This window comes from Phascolarctos cinereus, unplaced genomic scaffold (assembly GCF_003287225.1).
Source record: "Phascolarctos cinereus isolate Bilbo 61053 unplaced genomic scaffold, phaCin_HiC Scaffold_3;HRSCAF=262, whole genome shotgun sequence".
Classification (NCBI taxonomy): Eukaryota; Metazoa; Chordata; class Mammalia; order Diprotodontia; family Phascolarctidae; genus Phascolarctos; species Phascolarctos cinereus.
This window is the reverse complement of record NW_027555736.1, coordinates 40,580,710-40,606,766: the sequence shown is the minus strand read 5'-3', so window position 1 is coordinate 40,606,766 and position 26,057 is coordinate 40,580,710. Positions and strand designations below refer to the sequence as shown.

General features: G+C 40.7%; 1 protein-coding gene across 1 annotated transcript in view; it reads left to right on the top strand.

The window, feature by feature from the left end:
* CRTC3 (CREB regulated transcription coactivator 3) overlaps window positions 1-25,750 on the top strand; it is a 75,815-nt gene extending 50,065 nt beyond the window's left edge. The window contains exons 7-15 of the mRNA XM_020994586.2: window positions 2,877-2,912; window positions 5,136-5,221; window positions 7,784-7,833; window positions 14,199-14,416; window positions 18,163-18,461; window positions 20,345-20,542; window positions 20,641-20,721; window positions 21,804-21,909; window positions 22,531-25,750. Of these exons, the coding sequence (XP_020850245.1) occupies window positions 2,877-2,912; window positions 5,136-5,221; window positions 7,784-7,833; window positions 14,199-14,416; window positions 18,163-18,461; window positions 20,345-20,542; window positions 20,641-20,721; window positions 21,804-21,909; window positions 22,531-22,739 (1,283 nt within the window). The 3' untranslated portion in view covers window positions 22,740-25,750. The remainder of the gene's footprint in view (window positions 1-2,876; window positions 2,913-5,135; window positions 5,222-7,783; window positions 7,834-14,198; window positions 14,417-18,162; window positions 18,462-20,344; window positions 20,543-20,640; window positions 20,722-21,803; window positions 21,910-22,530) is intronic.
* The last annotated feature ends 307 nt before the right edge of the window (window positions 25,751-26,057 follow it).

Genomic DNA, 26,057 nt, shown 5'->3' with positions numbered 1-26,057 from the left:
TGGGCATGGGAAGTAATCACACAGGCGGGAACTGGAGGACCACTTCTTATGGGTGTTGGAGAAAGGATTCACGATTCAAATGGGGATTGAGCTAACAGTCTCTAAGGTTCCTTCCAGCTCTGAGATTCAGTAATGCCAGTTTGTTTTTCCTCATAGAACACACACAGTAAGCATGAAATAGGTGTATAGACTTTTGAGTTACCCAAAGAAAATGAAAATTTCAGAAGAATGTTTCAGGCATCCAAGAGCCTCAACAGAAAATTTAATTAAGGTAATAAATGAATAAGTTAATAAATGATAAAAAGGTTATTAAGGTAAAAAACTTTTAGCAAGGTGATAAGGTAAAAGGTAAGTCCACACACAAAAAAAATCAGCATTTTTATATATCACTAACAAAAACCAGAAGACAATTTTTTAGAGAAACACCACTTAAAATATCAAGAAAATACATAAAATAGTTTGGGCTTTTAATTTATGAAGACATAGGTGAAAATGTATAAAAGAAACTTCAAAACAGATTTGACAGAAATAAATGAAGAAATGAACGTTTGACAAACTGTCCACTAGCCATAGATAGATCGTTAGGATGTTTTAAATGTCAGTGCTTCACAGATTACTGTGTAGATTCTGTGTAACACCAGCCAAAATAGAAACAAACTTTTTTTTATAGAACTAGATACAACGATAACAAACATTGGTATGGAATAACAAAGAGGCAAGAATGTCAAAGGAAAGTGGAAAAAAGATGAAATACGACTTGACTGATCAGACTTCAGATTATGCTATAGAGTAGTAATGAAGTCTTTGGAATTGAAATTTTTTTAAAAAAGGAAAATAGATCAGTGGAACAAAATACAAAACTTAGTAATAGAATCCAAAAATACATATATTAAACAAATGGAAGAAATTGTTGAGGAGAAAATAGAATTGATTGATTATATGAAAATATATAGTTTATGTAACAAGAGGCAACATATCCACCATGCAAAGAAAAGAAACAGATTGAGAAAAAAAATCTCTCATGTTAACTAAATCGGACAAAAATCTGACGTCTATAATCTTTAAAGGCACTGAGTCAGATTTATAAGAGTAATAACAGTTCTCTAGTTCTTATCAAAGAATTAGGAAATTCTTGAAGAAAATATAATTCAGTAATCACTGAAAAATTGTTCAAATTCTCTGATTTTAGAGAAATGCAAATCAAAACAACTTTGATTTACTGTATCAACTCATCAGAAGTAGTTGAAAATTATGAAATACTTTGTAGGTTGCTAGGTTGGTCTGTAGGGGAACAGGCAGCATTAAATCGTTGGTGAAGCTGTGAATGGGGGGATTTTCTTAAAGAGAAATCTGGTATCATGCAATAAGCGTTATCAAACTGGTCGTTTTCTTTGACCCAAGGACTTCCGCTGTTAGGACTAGGCTTTGAAGATAATATTTTTGAAGTTCTATTGATATGCTTTATTTTTATATCATAGTGCTTCCAAAGTATATTCTTCCCCCTTCCCAGTGAGCTTTCCACTGTAACAGATTTTTAAAAAGAAAGAAAAAACAAGAACAACAGCAAGAAAACTGACAACACATTGATTATGTGTGATGACATATATAGTATTACATACCCCTAGTTCTTCATTTCTCCACGAAAGAAGAGAGGCCTGTTTTCTCCTTTCTTCTCTGGGATCAAGCTTGGTCATTATAATTACATAGCATTCATTATTGTTATACTGTTCTTTCCATTTACAATGTCATAGTCATTGTGTATTTTGTTTTCATGGTTCTGCTCACTTCATTGTGCACTAATTCATATATATCTCATGTTCCTCTGAATTCTTCATGTGTTATTTCTTAAAGAACATAGTAATATGTCTTTCATGTGCCATTAAATTCATGTACCATAATTTGTTTAATTGTTCCCCAGTTTGTGGATATATATCTGCTTTTTTTTTTTTCATTTCTTTGTTACCACAAAAAATTCTTATGTAAGTATTTAGGTAAATATGAAACTTTTCTTTACATCTATAACCACCTTAAGATAAGTATTCTATTCAAAATAAAAAATCCTTTCTGCACAAAAGTGCTTCTAGTGTTTCCATTTGTAATAGTGAAGAATTAAAAATGGTGGACCTGTGTGTGTGTGTGTGTTTCCAGCAATTGGGAATGGCTTTGATAAATGTGATTTGTTAATAATATTCCTAAGTCATCAAATAATACAAATATTAAAAATATTTAAAAGTTTTTAAAAAGTCCTTCACAGAATAATGCAGAAAGCAGAGTTAGAAGAGTGACATTTTGACCAAGGCCATATTAAAACAGCAAGAACATTTTATAAGTACACAACTTGAAAAGAGATAAGAAGGGAACATACAGCAAACATGTTGGTACTCTTATTTGTTAAATTCAAGAATCATTGATTAAGTACCTACTGTGTGCCAAGTAGGTGGACTAGACACATCAAAAATCTGAGTAGATTAGGGTTTAAGATTTTATTTGGGGTTCTGTTCCTCATTTTTGTTTTTTAATGTTTGTATTTGTTGATGCCATCCTTGTTTCTCATACAGCATTTTTTAGTGTTCCAGCCTGTGCTTTTATACTTCTGAGACCCCAGTAGTCTCAGACATTATGAAAAATAGTTTCACTTGTAGCAAAATGTTACACCAAAACAGCTTTCAAAGATGTGAGAAATAGGTAGTAATCAGAATTTGGTCCAAAAACCATTTCTAGTTTTTACCTAGAGTGCTAAAATGCTAAAAATCACTCTTCAGTTTGGGGGTCAAGTGCCTTTAGCATAAGTACCTAAAAGATTGAAGAGATTGCTAACGTGAATGAAGAAACATATAAATCCTTCACAGTAATGTTTCTCTTTTCTGTTCTAATAGGTTTCTGTGATGGTGAGAATGATGGATTTGGAGAAGGTATGACTGGTTATCATCTACTTTACTTTTTTTTGTAACGTCAACTCAAAATGATATATTGGTACTAACTTACCAGTCCTAAACTGACCCCTCCCTCATCCTAAGTCTCATCGCCAAGTCTTCTATTTCCAGTAGCTGCTTAGAATTTTGCTTGTGGCTGAACACCCCATTTTTCTGAGACCAGCCCTGTATCAGAATTTAAGAATTGAAATCTGTGATTAGGCTGCATGTGTATTTGGGTTAACATTTGCACGAGGGTCTTTAAGTCTACCGGTCCCTACTAATATTAGTAATTGATATTCCTTCCTTTAATTTTAATCAAGGTTCTCCGGGTCAGTCAGTTAAGAAGTGTAAGTGTGCACCTTGTGCCAAACACTACCAAGAAAGGCAGAAAGTGCCCCTTCCCTCAAGGAGTCACAGCCTTATGGGGGAGGCAAAACTGCAAACAGCTGTGTACAGACAAAATCGAGACAGAGTAAATCAGAGGTAATATTAGAGGAAAGGCACTGACAGTGGGGCAGACCGGGAGAAACATCTGTCGGAAGGTGACAGTTTGGTTGGGACTCAAAGGAAGCGAGGGAAGCCAGAAGGCAGACATGAGGAGGGAAAGAATTCCAGGCTTAAGGGCTGACCAGTAAAAATACACAGTCGGGGGATCAAGTGTCTTATCTGAGGAACATCGAGGAGGCCAATGTCCCTGGATCAAAGAGTTCTTGAGGATAAGGCGGGTGTAGGAAGACTGGGAAGGTCAAAGGGGGCTTTGAAAAACAAACTGAGGGTTTTGTATTTGATCCTAGAGGGGACAGGAAGCCATTGGAGTTGATTGAACATACGGAGTAGACACGTTAGGAAGTAATCTGTTTGTCAGCTAAATAAAGGATGGATTGGAATGAGGAAAGACTTGAGGCAGGGATACCAACCTGAAGCCTGTTTCAGGAGTCCAGGTGTGAGGCGATAAGGGCCGGGACTAGGGTGGTGGCCGTGCCAGAGGAAGGGGATGTCACAAGGTAAAATGGACAGGTCTTGGAAACAGAGTGGAAGTGGGCAGGGGAGTGAGGAATTGAGTTTAGTATGTAAGTTGTGAGCTTGGGTGACTGGGAGGATGGTGGTACCCTCAACAGTAATTTGGAAGTTAGGAAGATAGAATGAATTCAGTTTGAGACATGTTGAGTTTAAAGATGTCTATGGAATATCCAATTCAAGATATCAAATAGGTGGTTAAGAGATAGGAGACTGGAAGTCAGGAGAGAGGTTGGGGTAGATTTTAGAATCATCACCATGGAGGTGGAAATTAAATTCATGAGAACTGATGAGATCACCACGTGAAGCAGCACAGAGAGAGAAGAGAAGAGGGTCCAAGACAGAGCCCTGAAGGATACTCACAGTTAGTAGATGTGACTTGGATGAAGGTACAGCAGAGAAAATTGAAAGTAGTGATTGGACAGGCAGGAGAGAAGAGCCTGTAATGGAGGGAAGAGTGTCAGAAGTTGCAGAGAGGTCAAGGAAGATTGAGAAAAGACCATTCTGTTTGGCAATTTAAGATATCATGAGGTCAAAACCCAGACTGTGAAGAGTTGTATCTCTTAAACCAGAATGCAGCACAATTTGGAATTTGTATGGACTAGTCTATCAGTACGTTCAGTTCAGTGGATACTTACTGAGCACCTTGTGTAAAACACCATGCTAGACACTGCCCTATCAAAGTTAACACCAGTGTTCAGGGGCCTAACCTTACAACCCATTCGGAAGATTCAGCACCTCAATTCATAATAAAAATAAGTGATTTGCAAAAGATTTTATGGATTCCTTATGGATTCAAAACAAAAAAGTGTCTGATTTCCTGATTATAAAATTAACCACACAGAATTTCACATCTATTATAGGTACCCATAGAGAAATTTTAAAACCTTAAGATTAATAGGATTTTAGAGTAAGAAGAAATCTACCCTAAAATGATAATTTATTTCAGTCTTCTATATCTAACTAGAAGAAAGATATGTCATCTCATCATTTAGAATTTGCCAGATGAAATTCATCTGATGTTTAGAATTCATTGCAGTAAAGTAAGAATTGAACATTCCCTTGAAGCTTTGCTTCACACTTTGGTGCTTGCTTACTGCCCCAGAGTGATAGGCTAAGTGTGCACAGGCCATCGAACTGTTAGAGCAGAGGTAGAGTGGCTCATCTTCTGATCCAGCCAATGTTGTGTTTATGTTGCTCCAGTTATTCCTTTCTCCAGCCCTGTGAAAGAGGAGAATCTGCTGAACGTTCCCAAGCCACTGCCAAAACAGCTGTGGGAGGCCAAGAAGGTGGGTGAGCCGTAGGTAGCCTTGGGGCCTTCTGTGGCCGAGTGCATATGGTGTGTGAGGGTTGTTGGTCCCATGCAGGATGTTCCCAGAGAGCCAAGCAGAAGTTGGCAAGAAGGAACAGAGGATTGGTCGAGGGAAGGATGTGGGAAAGAACACCCTGGAGCTAATATTACCCTGTGCTCCTGGATGGCTGAAATACAGCTACCTCCTCAGGGGAGCCTCTGATTATAAATTATCCACGTACTCATGGGATAGTCTCCAAAACCTATCCTAGCAAGTCTTTGATTCAAAAACTTTGAAACAGATTTTCCTGCTTTTTAAACAAGATTGAAAGGTGACATAATAAGGGCTGGCCTCTGAGGCAGGAATACCTGGATTCAAATCTCACCTCTGACATGTCCTGGCTATGTAATTATGGGCAAGGCATTTAATCCCATGGTGCCTCAGATTGCTCTCCAGGCCTGTGAGTTGCAGATCAGTAACTCATTTGTTTCTGTGGAAAAAGTTGTTTCCTTGTAATCAGCCACACTGATGACATAACAAATCTGTTTAATTAACTTAATGTGACTAGCTGTGTCACATTGTCAGAATATTTTTAAAAGGAGCTTGAGTATCCGGAGTCACAGATTCATCAGAAACTCTAGTTTAAAGGTCAAGTAAAATTGTCTGAGTTCACTGGCTATATTGACAGATTATTTGATTTCCTGAGCTTTTATCTATTCTGATCTTCAAAGAATTCTCTCTCTGATAAAAATGACCTGGTGGATAACCAGCCTACCTCTAAAGAGGACGGTGATTAGCCTAGGCCAAGGCTCCGTAATACTTGGCTTTCTCTTTCTTCCTATAGCACCATTAGTGAGACCGGTTCCATTAACTTAAAAAGTAAATGTATATCCCTCTCTCCTTTCCTTGTTAGTCTAAAGATTGTAATTGCTTACATTGCCTGCATTCTGTTTGCTTTTCCCACTCCTTTTTCCTTCCTTCTACCTTGTCAGCCTGTATCTTTGGCATTATAATATTTTAGAAACAGTCTTGGTAGAGCACCCTATGTTCTTTGGAGGAAGAGCATTCCAGAATCAATCACCAGGCATTTATTGAGCCTACTATAGTATTTGCCATACTAATACATATTAGAGAATGCTGGTTCTTTTAAAGCTGGGAGAGCCACAAATGCTTCCACAGACTTAAATAGGCTTCATTTAAGTGATGGCATATGTGGCATCACTGCCAGCAGAGAAAACAACAGGTCTGTTCCTCCCAGACTTCTTGCAACATTGTCACTCACCCCTGTCTTTGGGTAACTGACTGGGTGAGAGAAAATTTGTCCATCTAGAATATCTGTGTGATATCATCAGTGAGGTTATTCTTTCCACTAATACATATAGCAATTCATCTTGTGTAATTCTTGTCTATATTTTTCTGAAATCTTCCCAAAAAAGATCTACGTGATGCCCTGGAAGCCTTTTTCTAGTAATTTTTTAATTATTAAAATTTTAGTTACTATTTCATGAATACCAGTGAAACATTTGGACCGTCCATCTGTTATTATTCTCTCTCACTGAGTGACTGCCCCATCCTTTCATTGGTCACGCATGTCTTTTATCTCACTTTTTTTTTTGTGCACAAGTCTGATGGCCCCATGACCTCATTGATGTAAATATCGCCACCACCAGGGTAGACCGTAGCCCCTCCACACTTTCTCATCCTGTGCTGTCCTTGTCTTCATCCTCCCATAAACCCCCCACAGAGCATCTAATTTACATGCATGGTAGGAAACAGAAGGGAGCCGTGTTTTCAGTTTTTATTTCATTGTTCGTGTCCAGAAAAAAAAATCACCACCTAGTGGTCATTCTTTTGGCAATGAGCCTCTCACTTGAACTTAAATTGGACCTTTGACTGCAGACACAGACTGTTGCTGGACTCATACTTGCAGCCTTTCTCGCTTGGCAGAACATGCCAGAGATTTTGATCTTCTGGCTTGACCTTGGAAAGCTAAGAATCATCTCAGTGCCTTAATTAAGCATCAGTAGTATTTGTCTTGAAGTCATTGTGCCCTATAAAACATTCTCAGGAATGGGAGTTTTTAGGGACTTTTTTTTTTCAATAATTGGACCATTTTCATCTAACACTGTTGAGCTGCTTGTGCTTCCCCTTTCCTTGTCTCTTCTGTTTTCCTGTCTTGCCTTCTCCGGAGCTATCCTTTATTAGATACATCCACTTTTTAATCTTGGCTTGCTTTCCCGCTAACTCGGTTTGAAAAACGTTTGCTTAAACACACTTTTGAGCTCTTTGAAACGTCATATTCACCTTGAAAAGATTTTAAAATGTAGCAGGAGCCCCTTCAGAAAAGTTAATGTATACCTTCTGTGTCCTTATCTATTTCAAACATTAAAATCCATTTGCAGACTCAGTGGTTTGCATGTGGGGGCTAACTTCTCTGTGCTAAAACTTATTTGGACTGAAAGATGCTGTTTTCTACCTCCCCGAATACGTGAGAAGGCATATTTTCTGTTAATGTGATGTCGTGGCATGTAATCCCAGTTTCCTGTGTCTCTCTCCTAGATTCAGTCCCTTTCAGCTCGCCCTCGATCCTGTGATGTGGGAGGTGTCAAGTAAGTAGCATCGTGCCACTGTCCCTCTCTCAGGAATTATCCTAAGGTGTTTTGCTTCAAGAAAGTTCCAAGTGGGTAGAGGGCTTGATTTGGAACCTTGGGAAGTTCGATGCCTATTCTGTTCATTTATTCCAAGGATGCTGAGTTTAAATGTACCTCGTCTGCTTTTCTGGCGAACTGCAGAGCCTTAGATACCACATTTGAGAAGGTAGCTCAGAGTATCTGTGAGAAAATTAAAGTTATTTACTTGTTTCTTCTCACTGTGGGATGAAACTACTCTCTCATTTGCTACCAGTGACTTTTCTAGCCAGATGTCCTTGATCTCCCGATGGTGCTGGGTGCTCGACCACCTGTTTCTTCAGGGAGATCTCTCTAGGTGGTTTCTGTAGCATAGCATGCTGTCAGTTTTTTTCCTTCTTACAACTCATAATTGTGAATGTTCTCAAGATTTGGTTATTTCTCTCTATTCTTTTTTACATTTATCCTTAGAGAGTTTATATTCTCTAGGTCTTAACTCTTTTCACCTCATCTCCAGTCCCATATTTCCTAAAGAACCTTTCATTTGAATAACATTCACATTCAGTTTATCTACAGCTTAAAGCCTTCATCTTTCCCATCCCTCAGATTGACTTTCTTGGCTCACATCCTCATTTCAGTCATCAGTGATACCCCTTTTCATAGTCTTTAAATGCAGAGTCAAAGAATCTGAGACGTTGACTAGATCTCAGAGGTCATCTAGTCCAGCTTGTCTCTGAGCAAGCATGCTTCCTACAATGTCTTTGACACATGGCCACCTCACCTTTCCTCAAAGATCTTTGAAGGCAGCCTGTTTTGGGTACTCCCTTTCCCCCTTAGATCCCTAAGTCCCTTTGATTGTTCCTTTACTGCTTCTTTTGGTATCTGTTTCTCTTCATTCCCAAAGGGTCATCCCAGGCCTTAGCCATTTTTACCTGAATCATTTCAGTCTCTTTTGCCTATAGTTATTTTCCACTTCAGTCCATCCTGTATACTAACCCAATATTTGTCTTTTTAAATTTTTTTGTTTTTTGACAACCAGGGCTAAGTGACTTGCCCAGGGTTACAAATCTAGTAAATGTCTGAAGCTGAATTTGAATTCAGGTCCTCCTGACTCCAGGGACAGTGCTCTGTCCACTGCGCCACCTAGGTCCCCCAGTGTTTGTCTTTTTAAAGAGCATAAAGTGGCTCCTTAATGGATGAAATCTCAGCTCCTCAGCCCCAGCATCCCAAACCCTCCATGCTGTGTCCTCCTCACTGTAGGTATCAATTGATAACCATTTATTAAGTGACTCCTGTGTTCCAGGCACTAAGCTAAGTGCTAGAGATACAAAAAGAGACAAAAGATGGTCCCTGCCCTCAAGAAGCTTGTAATATAATAGGAGAGTCAGCCAGCAAACAAAAATATTCAGACTAAGGGGCAACTAGGTGATGCAGTGGGTAGAGCTCTGGCCTTGGAGTCGGGAGGACCTGAGTTCAAATCCGGCCCCAGACACATAACACTAGCTGTGTGATTCTGGGCAAGTCACTTAATCCCAATTGCCTCAAAAAAAATATTCAGAGTAAACTATACGAAAGATAAATAAGAGCTTAGTAGGATTAAGAGAGGTTAAAAAGGTTTCCTGTTGAAGATGGGATTTTAGTTGGGATTTAAAGGAAAACAGGAGGGGCCGTAGTCAGAGCTGAAGAGGCATGGGGAACGGCCAGAGAGAGAAAACACAGAGCCAGGGAGCGTTTTGTTCTTGGAACAGCCAGGAGGTCAGTGTCACTGGATCAGAGAGTACGTGATGGGAAACCAGGAGGGGGGGGGGATTAAGTCACGAAGGGCTTTGAATGCCAAACACAGCATTCTGTTCCTGTAGGCAGTAAGAAGCCATTGGAGTTTATTGAGCAGGGGAATGATGTGATCAGATCTGCACTTTAGGAAACTTACTTTGATGGCTGAGTGGAGGATGGATTGGAGGACTTGAGGCAGGCATTCTCACTAGAAAGGCTGTTGCAATAAATGAGGTTTGAGATAATTGAGTACCTGTACCAGTGGTGGCAGTGCCAAAGGAAAAATGGAGATGTATTCAGACAGATGTTGCGGAGGTGAAATCGGCAGACTTTGGCAACAAGATTGGATATGGAGGGTGAAAGATAGTGAGGAGTCAGGGATGACTCCGAGGCTGGGAGGAAGGTTTAGGGGAAAGATAAAGAGTTCCACTTTGGACCTGTTGAGTTTAAGGTGTCTACTGGATGTCCATTATGAGATGTCTGAAGGTTCGTTGAAGATGTGAGATTGAAGGTCAGCAGAGAATGTGGGGTAGGATAAATAAATTTGAGAATCATCCACATAGAGATGGTCATTAAATCCATGGGAGATGATGAAATCACTAAGTGAAGTGATGTGGAGAAAGAAGAGAAAAGGGCCCAGGACAAATTCCTACGAGAAGCCTACAGTTAGTGGTCTGGAGGAAGATCTGGCAAAAGACACAAAGAAGGAGAAGTCAGACGGGTAGGACCAGGAGAGAGTGGTGCCTGAAACCCTGGAGAGAAGAGAGTATCAAGGAGGAGAGAGTGACAGAGGCTGCAGTGATGCCAATGAGAATGAAGGTTGAGAAAAAGCCATTGGGTTTGGCCACTTAAGTGGTCATTAAATAATTTGAACTCAGGTCCTCCTGACTCCAGGGCCTTAAGTGGATCATTAAGAGGACCTTAAGTGATTGTTAATTATAATTAGTAATTTACCACTCATTGCTTCCTGATACAAACCATCTGTGGTAGTCAGGCTGTACTTATATACCCTCTCCCCACTGCCATGTTTTTACTCACACGTTACTCTGGAAAGAGTGTTATCCCTTTTCTGGGGAAAACAAAGAAGTTGATTTTTTGGGAACTTAAGGGTGAGATTTTACATGTATCCTTTTTAAAAATTCTCTTAGTAAATTTGGCCCAAAGTTCTTGCCTTTTAGGCTCTTTTAAAATCATATTATAGAGTGTATTAGCTATCCCTCACAGCTTCGTGTCATCTGTAAATTTGAAAGCATGCATTTTATACTTTTACCCAAGTCATTGATAAAAATATTAAAATAAAAGAAGGCCAATCATCAGGCCATTAATGACCGCTCTTTGAGTTTGGTCATTCAACCACTTTTGACTTCATCTAACAGTATAATTGTAGAGGCCATATCTCTTTTTTTTTTTATAAAAAATTTTTCCTTTTATTTTAAGACAGAATTCTATATATATTTTCACAATCTATGCCAAAGTATAAAATTAATCTCACCATCATGAAATGGATTGTTCTAAAAATTTATTTTTTGTTTTGTTTTTTTTTTGGGGGGGGTTAAGCAGTGGGGTTAAGTGACTTGCCCAGGGTCACACAGCTAGTACATGTTATGTGTCTGAGGCCAGATTTGAACTCAGGTCCTCCTGAATCCAGGGCCGGTGCTGTATCCACTGCGCCACCTAGCTGCCCCATTAACTTTATTTTTAAATTAAATTTTTTATTTTTCATTTAACAAGCATTGATTTTTCTCTGCCTCCAACTTCCCCCATCCACTGAAAAAGGAAAATGTATTAAATATTCATTTAGGTGGAAGGGAATGTTGTTCACCATCAGTCCTTTGGCATGTACTTGGGCGTTGAGTTGGTCACAGCAGTTCGTTTTTGCAGTGTTGTTCTCCTGGTCCTTTTTACTTTACTCTGCATCAGTTCTTGCAAGTCTTCTTAGGCTTTTCTGAAACTGGGCCTGGTAGTGGTATAGCTGGATTCAAAGGATACACAGCAGTTTAATAACTTTGGGGGCATAGTTCCAAATGACTTTCCAAAATAGAGGAACCAATTTACAGCTCCACCATAATCTTCCTTTTTACCTGAAGCTTCTCTAGCAAATTTCATTTTCATTTTTGTCAGCTTTAAATTGCCAGAATTGCTTTAAGTTGTAGAAATCCAATTTTAGTGATTTAGAGCATTTTTTCATATGGCTATGGGTAGCTTGGGTTTCTTTCCTAGAAAGTGCCCTTTTTATATCCTTTGACTAGTTATCAATGGAGAGTGGCTCTTATTCTTATAAATTTGTATCTGTTCCTTACAGAACTTGGAAATGATACCTTGTTAGAGAAACTTACCGCAAAGATTTTTCCCAGTTAATTGTGTCCCTTCCTTAGCTACATTGGCTTTGTCTGCGTAAAAACTTTAATTTTACATAATCAGAATTGTCCATTTTATCTTCTGCAATAATCTCTACACCTTATTTGGTTATGAATTCATCCTCTGTCTGTAGATGTGAAAGGAAATTTCTTCCTTGCTCCTCTAATTTGTTTATGATGTGACTTTTTACATAAGTCCTATATTCATTTGGAACTTAGCTTAATATATGGTATGAGGTATTGGCCTCAACCTAATTTCTGCTGGACTGCTTTTCGGTTTTCTCAGCAGTTTTGTTTTGGACAGTGAGTTCTTACTCTAGTAGCTAGGGTCTGTGGGCTTATCAAACATTAGGCTACTAGGTTCATTTATTTCTTTATGTTGTATACCTGTTCCAGGGGTGGGCAACCTGAGGCCTCAAGCCCACATGTGGGATTCAGTCGAAGGGCTACACTTGAGAACCTAGAGGGCCACATGTGGCCCCCTTTTTCCCCCATTATTTCTCCTTAGATTCTTAACCTATTTCTCCTCCAGATGAATTCTATTCTCTTCTGGCTCTATGAAGTAGCCCTTTGATAGTTTAAATAATATGGCATTGAATGAGCAAATTAATTTAGTTAGTGTCATTTTTATTGTCTGCCTGTTCATGGGCAGTTAATATTTCTCCAATTATTTAGATTTATCTTTATTTCCCAAAGAATGTTTTGTGAGTATGTTCATATAGTTCTTTTGTGTGTTTTCCTAAGTATTTTATACATCTTTTGTTATTTTAAATGGGGTTTTTCTTTCTGCCTCTTTCTGCTGGGTTTTATTGGCAACATACAGAATGCGGATGGTTTTTCGTGGGTTTATTTTATACCCTGCTGCTTTCCTGAAGTCATATTTCTGTCTTTCTCACACGGACTGTATAAGTCATTTTGTCAAAAATGTCTAAAATCTAGGTTAACTATAATGACAGTATTACCCTAATGTGGTAACTGTCCAAAAAGGATTTAAGCTTTATAGCCTGGCATAACCTTACCTTGATGAAACCATGTGTATTCTTTGTGGTCACCAAATCCCTTTCTTTATACTCCATATTTATTTAAACTATTAAATGTTTTGAATTTTGCCATGAATTCTTCAATTCTGGGGCTTTTTCCTGAGACCTATTGGTCCAGTTAGAATCAAGTGAGGAGAAGGTTAAGTTATTTTGTTGCACATATACAGCCAACCCTCCTACTCTCCTCAATTCCAAATAGCTAGACCAAGCGTTCTTAACCTGGGGCCTATGAACTTATTTTTTAAAGTATTTTATAATAACTTTATTTCAGTGTAATTGGTTTCCTTTGTAATCCTGTATGTTTTATTTTATGAATTAAAAAAAAAATTCTGAAAAGTGCTCATGGTGTGATTGACACATAGCAAGCACCTAATGAATGCTTGGTGACTTGAAGAAAAATCTGTGGGCTTCCCATTACTCAGAAATTATTAGGAATCACTGAGATACATGATAACATGGAGTCAGTTGTTAACTTAGTATGTTAACGAGGGTGGCCAAGCAAGTGTTCACAACATAAATAGGTGGTGATAGGATTCCTGTCTTTGTATTAAAATACAGGCACCAGATTTAGGGAAGTTATTGAAAGTTGCCTTAAATTTGCAACCTAGAACTCAGCTTGCTAAGACATATTTGAATATAGTTTATTTAGTTTGGGACTGAATTTCCTAGCTCTGTTGTCTACTAGATAGAATACTAATGTCTTTGTTGATGCCTTAGTGCCTGTACTTCTGATCTCAGTAGAGAAGAATAGCATCTCTTTCCTACCTTTGGGTTTTGGAGAGAATGCCTTAAAAAAAAAAGCCCAGGAAGTGAGTGGCCTGAATTCTCTAGGATGGCTTTTGGGAAAGATGGTATAGAAGTCTCATATCTACACACTTATGTAAATATGAAAAACTCCTTGTTAAGAACTGTAAGCTACGAGGGGCAGCTAGGTGGCGCAGTGGATAGAGTACTGGCCCTGAAGTCAGAAGGACCTGAATTCAAATCCGGTCTCAGACCAAACACTTGACACTTACTGGCTGTGTGACCCTGGGCAAGTCACTTAACCCCAGTTGCCTTAAAAAAACAAAAAACTGTAAGCTATGGTAATTAAACTATATTGTTATTTGAAATTGTATATGTATGATTTCCTAGCCCCCCATTACTTTGGAAAAATAATTTGTCCTTCTTCTTCTAGTGCCTTTCCACATAATGGCCAGAACACAGGACTAGCTCCTTTTCTGGGGAACCTCAACACTGGAGGGTCATTACCTGACTTAACCAGCCTTCATTCCTCATCCCCTCTGCCAACATCTTTGGATCCTGACGGCCACTGGTTTGGCAGTATGAGTGTTGGCAATAGTGTGGGAAATCTTCCAGCTGCTATGACTCATCTGGGGATTAGAAGCTCTTCAGGTAATTAATTTCCATTAGTCAAGAAGAGGGCAGCTAGGTGACACCATAGTGCGTAGAGCGCCAGGCCCGGAGTTAAGAAGATTCAGCTTCCTAAGTTCAGATCCAGCCTCAGACACTTCCTAGCTGTGTGACCCTGGGCAAGTCACTTAACCTTCTTTGTTTCAGTTTCCTCATCTGTAAAATAAACTGAAGAAGGAAATGGTAAACTGCTCCAGTACTTCTGCCAAGAAAACCCCAAAATGGGGTTACGAAAAGTCAGACGTGACTGAAAATGACTGAACAGCAGCAACAGGCGTGAGGACTGTAGAAATACAATTTTGTGACTAAACAAAGGAACGAAGCCGGCTACGTGGCCTGCTCCCAGCCAGCTGTGCAGGTGGTTAACAGCAGCAATAATAATAATTATAATAATAAATATAATATTCACATAGGATTTTACAACATGTGTGTGAAGCACTTTACAATTTCGTTGAATGAGAAGAGTAGAAGAGACCATGTCGCTTTAATCTCAGTTCTGTGCGTCTGTTCTCATGGAACATCATGGCCCTTCCTTTTTGGACCCTGGGGTAGCCCAAGGGTCATTTACTTGGCTGTAGTTGGGAAGGGCATAGCTTCTTATGTTTGAAATATGTCCTAATGGTGGGAAAGAGAAAAGATCATAACAGCTTGCTTTGTTGGAAGTTCAGGGTGTTCCAGGGATAACCTCAGATAAATGGGAAAATAAACTATTTCGCGTTTTGGAAATTTTATAAAGGCTTATCATTTTACACTTCGGTATGTATGTAGTAATAAAAATAGATGCAGTTACAATTTATATTGGTTTAAATTTGCATATGCACTTGAGAGTATGTTAATATCATTAATGATGGTATTAATAAAATAATATTCATTATAATGTGGCCTGTTAGTGCACATATCTGAATAAATTGTTGACTGAGTCATGTCCTTCTAAAACTGCCCAAGTCAAAACAGGCATCTGAGGCAGTTCTGTGTCCTTACTCAATGTAAAATAATCAGTCCTGCTACTTTTGCAGCAGTGTTAATAAGGGTATCATTTACAGTTACAAGCCTCTTAGAAACAGTTTTTAACAGTTACTTTAAGAGGTTAAAATATTTTCAGGCTTTTATCCTCTCTTTTTGATCGAAGGTAGAATACAGGATATAATTATAAAGCAATGAGACTAGATTTTTCAAGCAAACATAACCAGGTCTCCAAGTGAAAACTGACTTCTAGTGATATTCAAAATATTTATTTATTTATTTAATCATTTTTCAGCATTCACTTTTGTAAGATTTTGAGTTCCAAAATTTTTTCTTCCTCCCTTCCTTCCCCTCTCCCCACGATGGCATGCAATTGGATATAGGCTTTACATGTGCAATCATATTTCCACAGTAGTCGTATTTCAAAATATTTTGTATCTTCTCTTTGTCATCTGCCTTAAGCATTCATGGAACATTCTTTCATTCTTTTGAAATGTCCTTAATAGTGGAACTTCTGTCCCTTGAGGGTGGATTAGACTTTTGAAAATAGTCAGAAATCTTTCAGAATCAACCCTACCTCCACAAGGTGGGTGATCAAGATGGGTGATAGACAGATACTGTTTTACAGAGCACATACTATGAACTCAAGCACTGTCGTGGTGAAAACTCCAATTAATGGGCCACAAGTTCATTCTTTCATATCATACAGAATCTCTCAGTTACTTCAGAATTTCCGCATGATATCCCCAATTGATTATCTGACCACTGGAAATGAACTTGACATGAACAGTGCCACTGATGTCAAAGACAGAAAACATTGTCTCACGTTACTTCACATCTGATGCATCTCTTGGGTCTCAGGACTTCGGGAGTTCTATTACAGACCTTAGTAGTTTGTTTTTGGCTCATATTGGAAATATCGTCAGTTACAACTTGCCTCAAAAGCACATTTTTTTTAGCTTTCTCCGAAAGAATGAATGCCCTATTTGTTTTTATGATAGAAAACAGGACAGACACCATTGTCAACAAAAACTTTTTTCATGTTTGAGTGTTGAGCTTTTTTCCCCAGAATGGGGCTTCATTTTCAGCCATCCTTCTCTTATTATTCATATGTTTGAACAAAACAAAACCAATTTCTCAGTTTTCCTGCATTTTATAAATTGCAGTGAAGTATTGGATAAATGATTCATGGCCCTGAAATTTTGTGCCAGTCACAAATTTTTGCACTTGAAATTATCCTAAAGTCTTTGTAATGGGTCAGTGGATCCCTGGATATTTTTTTTTTCAGCAAGAAAGTAGTTCCTATTCCTTTGCACTAAATAACATTAATTTTCTACCCTTCATAGAATAATCCAACCTCCTTTTCATCATAATCATTAAACAAAACTGATTGGCCAACCTTGAAAGTATTGCAGCTGTTGAGATATATTACAACACATCCTAGAGTCACTCTTCTGTTTCCACAAGTCTTGCAAGAAAATTAGTCTCCTTACTTCATAGGAATACCTAATTCTTCAGACATGGAAGCACTTTTTCCATACTCCCTTCCATATTCTTAGACTCACTGGCCACCTCTGACCTTTAGAGAAAAAAAAGCTTACCCCATCCCCCAACTCTTCCTTTTACCTGTATTGGGACAGAGTATGATGAACACTTCCCTCACTCCTAAAACGCAGAGGTATTACTAGGGAGGAGGGGACTCATTATTCTTTCCCTTAGTTTCGCAGCACTGTCTCCTCTATCTCTAGCTGGATTTTAGCGTAATAAAATGTGACCATTTAAAAACCTGGATTCCAAGTCGATCTGTAGATCAACGCAAAGAATTCAGAAGAGTAACCTCGAAATATACCTCCTTCCATTTCTTGGGGTGGTGGAGGCCTATGGAGGCAGCATGTTGCATACACTGTTAAGTTTCTGTGTCAGTTGGTCTTCACTGCTTTTATTTATTACAAGGGAGGCTCATTGGGTGGGAGTAAGAAATACATAGAGACAATGGTCATATAAAAAACAAAAGGTATCAATAAAACTTCAGCAAAAAAGGAAGAAGAACATTCCTGTCCCTAGTTCAGAGAAGCCTGTTCAGATTCCCAGATTCACCTGTGTACCTCCTAGTGCAAAGGAACATTTCTCCCCAGTTAGGTCTTGGCTGCTTGACTCCAGGAGTAGCTGTTTACCTGGATACCTGAGCCTTCCATTTAGGAACCTGAAGTGGAAATTCATTTTTTACATGGTTGTAACGTTCTTTTGGAACATTCTTGTGTCATTCCTATGTCGAGGAGATTCCCTGTTTCGTCTAGCGGAACTGTTTTCCCTTGTCAGTGGCTTTGCTGTTGCTGCTGACTCCTTCCAGTTGGCTTTGACTCTTAGTGACCCCATTTGGGGTTTTCTTGGCAAAGCCACTGCAGTGGTTTTGCTGTTTCCTTCTCCAGCTCATTTTGTAGATGAGGAACTGAAGCAGACAGAGTTAAGTGACTTGCTCAGGGTCACACAGCTTATAAAGGTCAGAGGCCAGATTTGAACTCATGAAAAGTCTTCCTGACTTCAGGCCTGGCACTCTATCCACTGCGCTAGCTGGCTGCCCTGTCAGTGGTTCACATTTTATTAAATACATTTCAGAGTAGAAGAGGTGACCGAGAATAATAAGACTCTTAAAATTTTGTCAAATATGGCTGGTGGGGACTCAAATTTTTCTTAATGTTTGGAAAGTAAGATTCAGAGAAGTCTGAAATAGTGAGAATAACAGTGAATTTGTTGTCTTTTCTTAGGTCTTCAAAGTTCTCGGAGTAACCCCTCCATCCAAGCCACACTGAATAAAACAGCACTTTCTTCCTCCTTAAACATCTGCCCACAGACATCTGTTCACAGTGCCTCAGCTCTTCAGCCGTCACTCCGTCTGTTTTCACTTAGCAACCCTTCTCTTTCTACCACGAGCTTGAGCGGCCCAAGTCGGCGTAGGCAGCCTCCAGTGAGCCCTCTTACACTCTCCCCAGGCCCTGAGACACCTCGAGTTTTCAGCAGACAGTTTTCCTCCACTAGCCCCCTGAACCAGCTGCCTACCTCCCAGGTAAGCCTTCATGCTAAACAGGGGTCCTACTCTGCAGTCTTAGCCTGGAGGAGATGATATATTACTCACTAGGTCTGTGTCCTTGGGCAAGTCATATTGGGTTATAGTTTCCTCATCCGTTAAATGAAGACTTGATCAAAATCTCTACAAATCTTTCTCCTTGGATTATTTTAGAGCAGGCTCACTGGGCACTAGTCTCCAAATGCAGTTAGCCCTGCCTAACACATGAAAATGGAATGGGCAGTGATGTAGACAGTCCAAAGGTCATTTTCCTTTAATATCGGACGGCATTATGTGACAGCGAATTTGCCTTACTAATCACATTTTACTTAGGCACATAGTAAATGGAGTTTACTTTCTCTGTGCACAACCAAATAAAAGGAGTAATAAAGCATTTTAAAAGTTCTTTGCAGGGAATGCCAGAGGGGGCATCAAAGACGTCTGATACTCATTAAATCAGATAGGGCTTATTTCCCTGATCATCTCTCTTTATAGATTTGAAATTGAATGGTGTGGCTTCATGGAAAGATCAGTGGACCAGAAATAAACAGATCTCTATTCTAGCTGCTGCTTTACCATGAATAGTTTACACTGTGACCTTGGGCAAGTCACAGATTGCTAAGGTATCTTGCAGCTCTAATCTCTGTGAAAATTTATGAAGGCTTTTAGGTATTGAGGCCACTAGAAATGGGCTAAAAAGTAACCTAGAGAGGAAGAATTAGAACTTCTGATCCTATCCAGAAGCCATGGATGAAGGATGAAAAAATAGGCTGGCTTGTTGACTTGATGTACTTTTGAAGCTGGTGTGGTTCTGAACATTTTCCAGCGGTCATAGCTTTTTAGATGCTTCACACAGATTAATAGCAGTTGGGTTGTGTTAGATCACTAGACGAGGAGTGACCTTACTCCCAGCTCAACTAGGCACTAACTCTGACCTTGAGCAAATGACTGCCTTCGGAGGTAATGATGCTGCCCTGTCTCCCAGACTGCCCGGTGTTTTGAAGATTACCTTTGATCTTGGATACAAAAAAGCTTTGTAATTATAAATTGTTACACCAGTGTAAGGTGGTAATAGAAGAAATAAAGATTGTCGACATAATTTACTAACTATGGGAGGAGTCTCTTTAGTGTTTAAAAATTTGTGTCATTTTGAAGTGTTGCATCCCCTTTGACTCCCCCCTCCCCAACTATTTTACAGGATACAAAAAAGATGTAGTCCATACATCCAAGGTACATTCTAGAGCAGAGATTCTTTAAGACGGTAACCATTTATCAAAGGATTGCTGTATACTGTGCTAAGCACAGGGGATGCAAAAAAAAAGAGGCAAAAGCAACTTCTGCTCTCAAGAAACTCACAGTCTGAGGGATTTCATCTTTATTATTCATGGACCCCTTTGGCATTTGGTGAATGGTCTTTGGACCTCTGAATACTGTTTTTAATTGCATAAAATGAAATACATAGAATTACAAAGGAAACCTTTTATATATGGTTATCTATTTATCTCTGTCTGTCTTGATATATTTTGTAAAGACCATTTATCCCAGGTCAAAAGCCCTCATACTAGACCAAATTAGATTAGATGTGCAAGGATTATTCTCTCATTATATTTTTTTAATTTTTGTGGTTTTGGTGTCTTAAGGCATTTTTTCAGAGCTTGAGGTCAGTGGAAATTGACACTGAAAGACAAAAAGGCTTTTGTGGGGAAATGAGATCAGAGATAGATTTTCAAGGAAGGGAAATCAATTGTTTAAAAAATAAGTGATTGAAGAGAAGAAAACTTATTATTGAATGAAAAGGGCAGCAGACCTACGCATCTCTCCTGTTATTTCTTAGTTGTGGTAACATAGAAGTTAGTTTGATTTCTGTTTTGTTTGCTTTCCAGGTTGTTCCTTCTGATAGAAGTCCCCTTTCCTTCCTTCCTACAGAAGCTCAAACCCCACTACCACCACCTTATCCCATGCCCCAAGAGCTCCCTGAGCACCCCCTGCAGCAACCCAGAGCCCCAGAACAAGCCCACGTCCAGCAGCCCCAGCTCTCTTCTCCACCACCACATTCAGATTTTGAGCTCTTCTCTCCCCATGTAAGTAGCAAAAGGCATTCCTGGCAAGGGAAGGAATACAGAATGGTCTTTGTTTCTTACTAAAACAAAATCTAACTCTTTGCCTCTTGTTTCTGAAGAGCTCTTCTTTGACCAGCTTTTTCCCAGATGCATGCTTTGAACAACAGGCCTTAAGGCAAGGGCCAGCCTTTTCTCAACAGGTAGGCAAACCTTGGGGTGCCAAAGTGTTTTGTGCTCTTTTGCTTCACCCTCCCTTAGGTGTGAACCAGATTTTCTAAACTTTCACATAGAAACCCCTGATGGTAAACAGGGTAATTCTTTTTGTTTTCATGTGGTCCTTTCTGTGGCTTGAATACTTTCTGTCTCCAGATCTGTTTTATTACTGCTTAATTTAGTGTCTGGGCTGAGTAGGGGAGCTGTCTGTTTGGGATGACCGTGGGATGGCCTCTGGAGCACAGGAGAAGGCACTAAGGTTAAAACAGAGGACAGGAGACAGATGGCAAGATGCTGGGCTATTGCAGCACTCACTGGGAAGGCTCTGGTGAGAATAGAGGCTCCAGGAGGAGGGGAGCTGGATCCTGGGCTGACATCAGGCTTATGGGGCTTACTGGAAAGACATGTTGCTTGGCACAAAGTGCTTAATAAACATTCATTGATTTATTTTCTGAAAACGGTCAGAAGATGAATTTGTAGAAACTTCTTCACGAATTCCACCCAGTTTTTACAGAGACTTTATTTTGGAATAACATTGCTATTTGAGATGCTTTCATCCTCATATAAAGGAAGTTAAACCCAAATCCAAGGACAGGGTTGAGTCAGGTAACTAAGTGGTAGTTTGGCCTTCTTATCAGTTACTGTGATGAACCATAATGGAGCAGCCTGGTAGTTCTTGACTCTTATGTAGAGGTAGGGGAGGAGAGCTGAATACAAAGAGCCCAGAAATGAGGACAGTGGTCTGCTTGATTCCTTGATAATCAACGTCTCCTCTGGCTCAGAGGGCCAGTATGAACTGAAGAGGTGATTGAGTGAACTCAAAGCAGTTTGAGGTTATTAGGTGAACTACATCAGTCACTTACTTCATCTGTAAAGGGATATTGCCTTTACCTTTCTGCCAGAGGTGCTGTGGCAGTGCAGGTTGCCAGTGAAACAGTAAGAGATTTGCTGTGGGCTCATGAGGAGTTGCAAGACTAACTTAGCTTTGAAAACAGAGCTCTAGTCTAGACTGTTGGGTGTCACTGTCCTCAGGCAGCATTCATTGACCCTGCATCCTTGGTATCCGTAGGCAGCTGTGATGGAGCAGGCTCAGAGAGGGCTGCAGAACTCTGTTCAGCTGCGACCAAATTTCCTGTATTCCAGTTGTGGGAGTTTCCCAAACACCGTCCTAACTGGTAAGTGTGGGCCTACCTCACCCGATTGATGGTTCCATGTGTCTTCCTGATGTCTGCTCGGTGGGTTCATTCTACTCCCTAACCCTTGAAATCGTGTGAAAGAACTTAGAGAGCAGGAATAGTGCCTAGTGTGAGGGAAAAGGGGCTGGATTTGGAATCGGAAGACTGTGTTCAAATCCTCCTGGATGAGCTTGGACAAGTCACATAACCCCTGAACCTCTGTCAGTTCATCTGTAAAATGAACACATTGGACTAGAGGATTATTGATACTTTCTAGTCTCAAAGCCTCTGATCTTATGAACCTAAATAGAGAGAATATGTACAAATCAAGAAAGATGGGACTGAAGAGAAAACAGGAATGTGTAGCTGCAGGCCCAGATTTGGAAGTCACTTGAACTGAAAGGTGATCGTTGAACTAGGGGAACATTTCAGAGTCTGATGGACCAGAGACCCTAAGTGGCTTACAAACTATCATCGTTGGGGTCCCGTACTGGTAAAAGGGGTTTTCAGGTTTTGGTGTAAATATCTAGTTGTTTGTTGTTGTTGTTGTTTTTCAAAGTAGGGCATAGAATTTTATCTTTCACCCAACACGTTTTTCTCCCTTCTCTCTGCATCTCACAGAAGACACAAATGCCAGTCTGTTCAAAGACCTCAGTAGCGCGTTGGCAGGCCTGCCAGAGTCGAACTTTAATACAGACAGTCTTTTTCCTTTGGATGATGAATTCCAGATTGAACCCCTGAGCTTGGATGGACTCAACATGCTAAGGGACCCGAGCATGGGGTTGCCGGACCCCTCCGTGGAGGAGACATTTCGATCTGACCGCCTGTGAGCAGGAGGTTGGGCTAGAGCAGCAGACTGTGTCTGAAGCCATGCTGCAGAAGTGGTCCCCACCAGCACTGGAGCCAGCCCCCAGGATCCAGCAGGGCAGGACCAGCTCCTCACCTTGGAGGCTTCAGGCGGGGGCCAGACACAGCAGCCGTCTCACTGGTGCTGAGGCCATCAGCCAAGTGAGGCCCTGTGTCTGGGGGCAGCTGCTCTGGCGGGACAGATGCCTCTTTCTGAAGAGCTCACTCGCCATCAGCACACCTGGAGCTCCGCGGTAGAAAAATCGCACCTGGCGGGAGCTGTTGCCATCGGCTTAGCATTTGGTCTGTGGGACTGTAGCTGGGCAATGAGTTCTCAGCCAGCTGGCGCTCTGGTGACCGGTGGATGACAGCCCAGTGTACAGAGAGCAGCATTGCTGTTTGAGATCCCGTGATTCATTTTTCCAAAGAAAGACAGGGAGCCCCAACCCGGGTTTTAACTGGGCAAACTGAATGTTAATTTGTCTTCTCTCTCTATCTCAATACCCCCGCTGCTTCTGTGTATTTTTCATGTGGCACAGGAAGGACAATGTTAATTGATCACTGAGAAAACAGTGGCCGAGGAGAGAAAAGACGATAGGGTACTCTGAGATTAGCCAGCCGACTGCAGGAGAGTAGACTCAGTGGGAGGTTAGCATTCTGGATCTGATTCCGTCTCAGCAGCAGGATATCCCTGGGCAGAGCTCCCTCTTTGTGCCAAGGGTGGTCATGCCAATCTGCCTTGCTGGTGGCTAATCTTATAATGCGGCAATCCCCAAAGACCCGTCCAGCCTTGCTTCCTGCCCACTGTTTCCTGATCTTTTATTTCTTTATATCACTTAGCTTGTGGTTAAGTGTGCACACTAACATGTGTGTGTCATTAGACAGCAGAGTCCTACTTGAGTAAAGCCAGCAGGTTCTCTTTGGGAGTCACATTCCACAAAGTGCAGTGGGGCTCAGGTTTCAGCTAGTCTCCTGAGTGCCTGAGCATTCTGGGAGCCAGGGCTGGCCTTAGGTAGAAAGAGAATCAGCACTGCAGATTGAGCGGGGTTTGAGGGGCTCTGAGAAGTCATTGCCACAAAAAATGCTCCCCATAGATCTGTGTAGATATTGCTTTGGTTTCCTTAATTAGAGATTCATTCCTTTGGGTCAGGATACTATATTCCACATTAAAACCATTGTCAGTCAATAACACCTTAATAGATAGTAATTTAGTAGAAGTTTTTTCCCCTGGGAGAACTCCTTGAGAGTTGGGAAATGCAGCGAGTGGGTTTTGATGGGTCCAGACCCCTTGGACAGTGGCAGGGGATGTGGACTGAGCGAGCTCCCTCCAAAGAAGCCAGGGATGGTTGAGAACACGAGAGCCCTGGACGGATGGGCAGGGGATGAGAGGTGCCCTGGAAACAAGGGCCTCTTACCCATTCCCAGCCTAACCTTTTTGTAGCTGTGCCTAGGTCCAGCAATATTGCAGTCTCCTTCAAAAGGGCCACAGTTCTACTCACATTGAATGGGCTGGTGAATCACCCCATCTGTCCTTGTAGTCACAAAGATTTTTATCCTAACATCTTGGATGGCTCAGCTCTGCAGAGAGGAGAGCTGTTCATCATTGGCAAACATGAGGAGTCAGCCTTGAGCAGAGTGGGGCTGAAGGGGCTCAAATTCCTCAAAGCTTGCCCGAGGAGAAAGTCCCTTAGTTTCTCCCTGATGCCTCCAAGGCTCCATCTTCCCCGTGGCCCTCATTCTATCAGACTAGTCAGACACCTGCTGGCCATACGGGAAGCCCTCCAGAAATTTAACTGGGACGAGGGCTAGGCAGGTTAATGAGAACAGTTCTTTGTATTCTTCAAATTTGAGTTCTCAGGGTAAAATTACAGTAGTGTGCCTTCCATCATAATTTAAATAACTGCTACTAAATCACCAGCGTGCCTGAAAAAAGCCTCATCGTGTCTGACACTCCTAAACTGAAGATGAAAAGAAAGTGACCAGTGATCTGGTCAACCTCCCTTAGACCTAATCAAGGAACATTTGCACAAACATGCACACGTACACATACATACCCTATTACAGATGTATAAAAGAAAAAGATTGCAGTCCAGTGTCCCTCTCCCCACCCTTTCCAGGCTCCTATGCAGCGTGCCTTTCTCCCAAAGAGGTCCCAGTGCTCCACGTGGTGACCCCAACTTCGCACAATTGGAGACCCAGGCACCTGAGGAGAGGAAGTGTACTGCTTGTAGAGAACAATCAGGCAAAGTGTGCCTTCCAGAGCAGCTGTTCATTATTTTGTGGAGTCTAATGGTGAGAACATTGCTCAGCACTGAACTCAGTTTGTTCTGACATCTGGATCTTTTTTTTTGGTAAGAGATTTGGGGCGTCATCAAACCTGCCTCCCTTAGATTGTATGAAGGATGTACCACACAGTCAGCAGGGGTCAGCAGCCAGCTGGCCAGATCCCTGCCTGGAAAGCAGCTGTGTGCTTCACAGTCGACTCTTTGTCAACATTCGGTTAAGTGGAAAGAAATCACCTATTTTGTTATTCTCTCTTACTGGCGGTTATGGCATAGAACTGAAGTGTCTTCTAGCTCCCACTCGTTTCTCACTCTGCAGTTGTGGACTTTCAGTTGCCCACTGGTAGAAGAGGACTTGCTTGGTGACTTCAAGGTTAAATCTCCATTGTCTATAACTTTCTTTCTTCTAAATCTACAGTGTATTATCTGAAATAAAATGCGCCATATCTGACCACATCTGTATCTTTGAAGACCTTTCTGGTATTTGTTATTTTAATTGGCTCTTGTAATTTGTGCACAGATGGTTCTGAGTATATTTCAGACATTTCAGAAAGGGACCATCCCTCCTACTAATTGGACTTTCCGGTTACCTAACTTCTGAGCTCCACATTCGATTATATTTTTAAAAAATTGCAATTTGTATAAAGTAACTTCTAAGTTTTATAACGCATTGTTTTACATCTTTCATAATTAAAAGCAGCACAATAAAGTTCTGTACTTGCATTCGGTGTCTTTTTTCAGCCCACATGGCACTTTCCTCGTAACTATATCCCCTGAAGGAACCACGGTTTAGGGAAGGGCGTCCTAAACTTTTTCCACTCGCGACCTTTTTTGGTTTTGGCAGCGTTCATGGGCATCACTTGGCCTGAGGCTTCTCTGGAGCAAAGTGCGCCTGCTTTGTGTTCAGAACCAAAGCTGCAGGGGAGTTGTGTGATGCAGATACATGGGCAAGCGCTGCCAGAAGCACCTCACATTCATTACGAGTTTGATTTTTAATTAATTTTTGGTTGTTGAGCACTT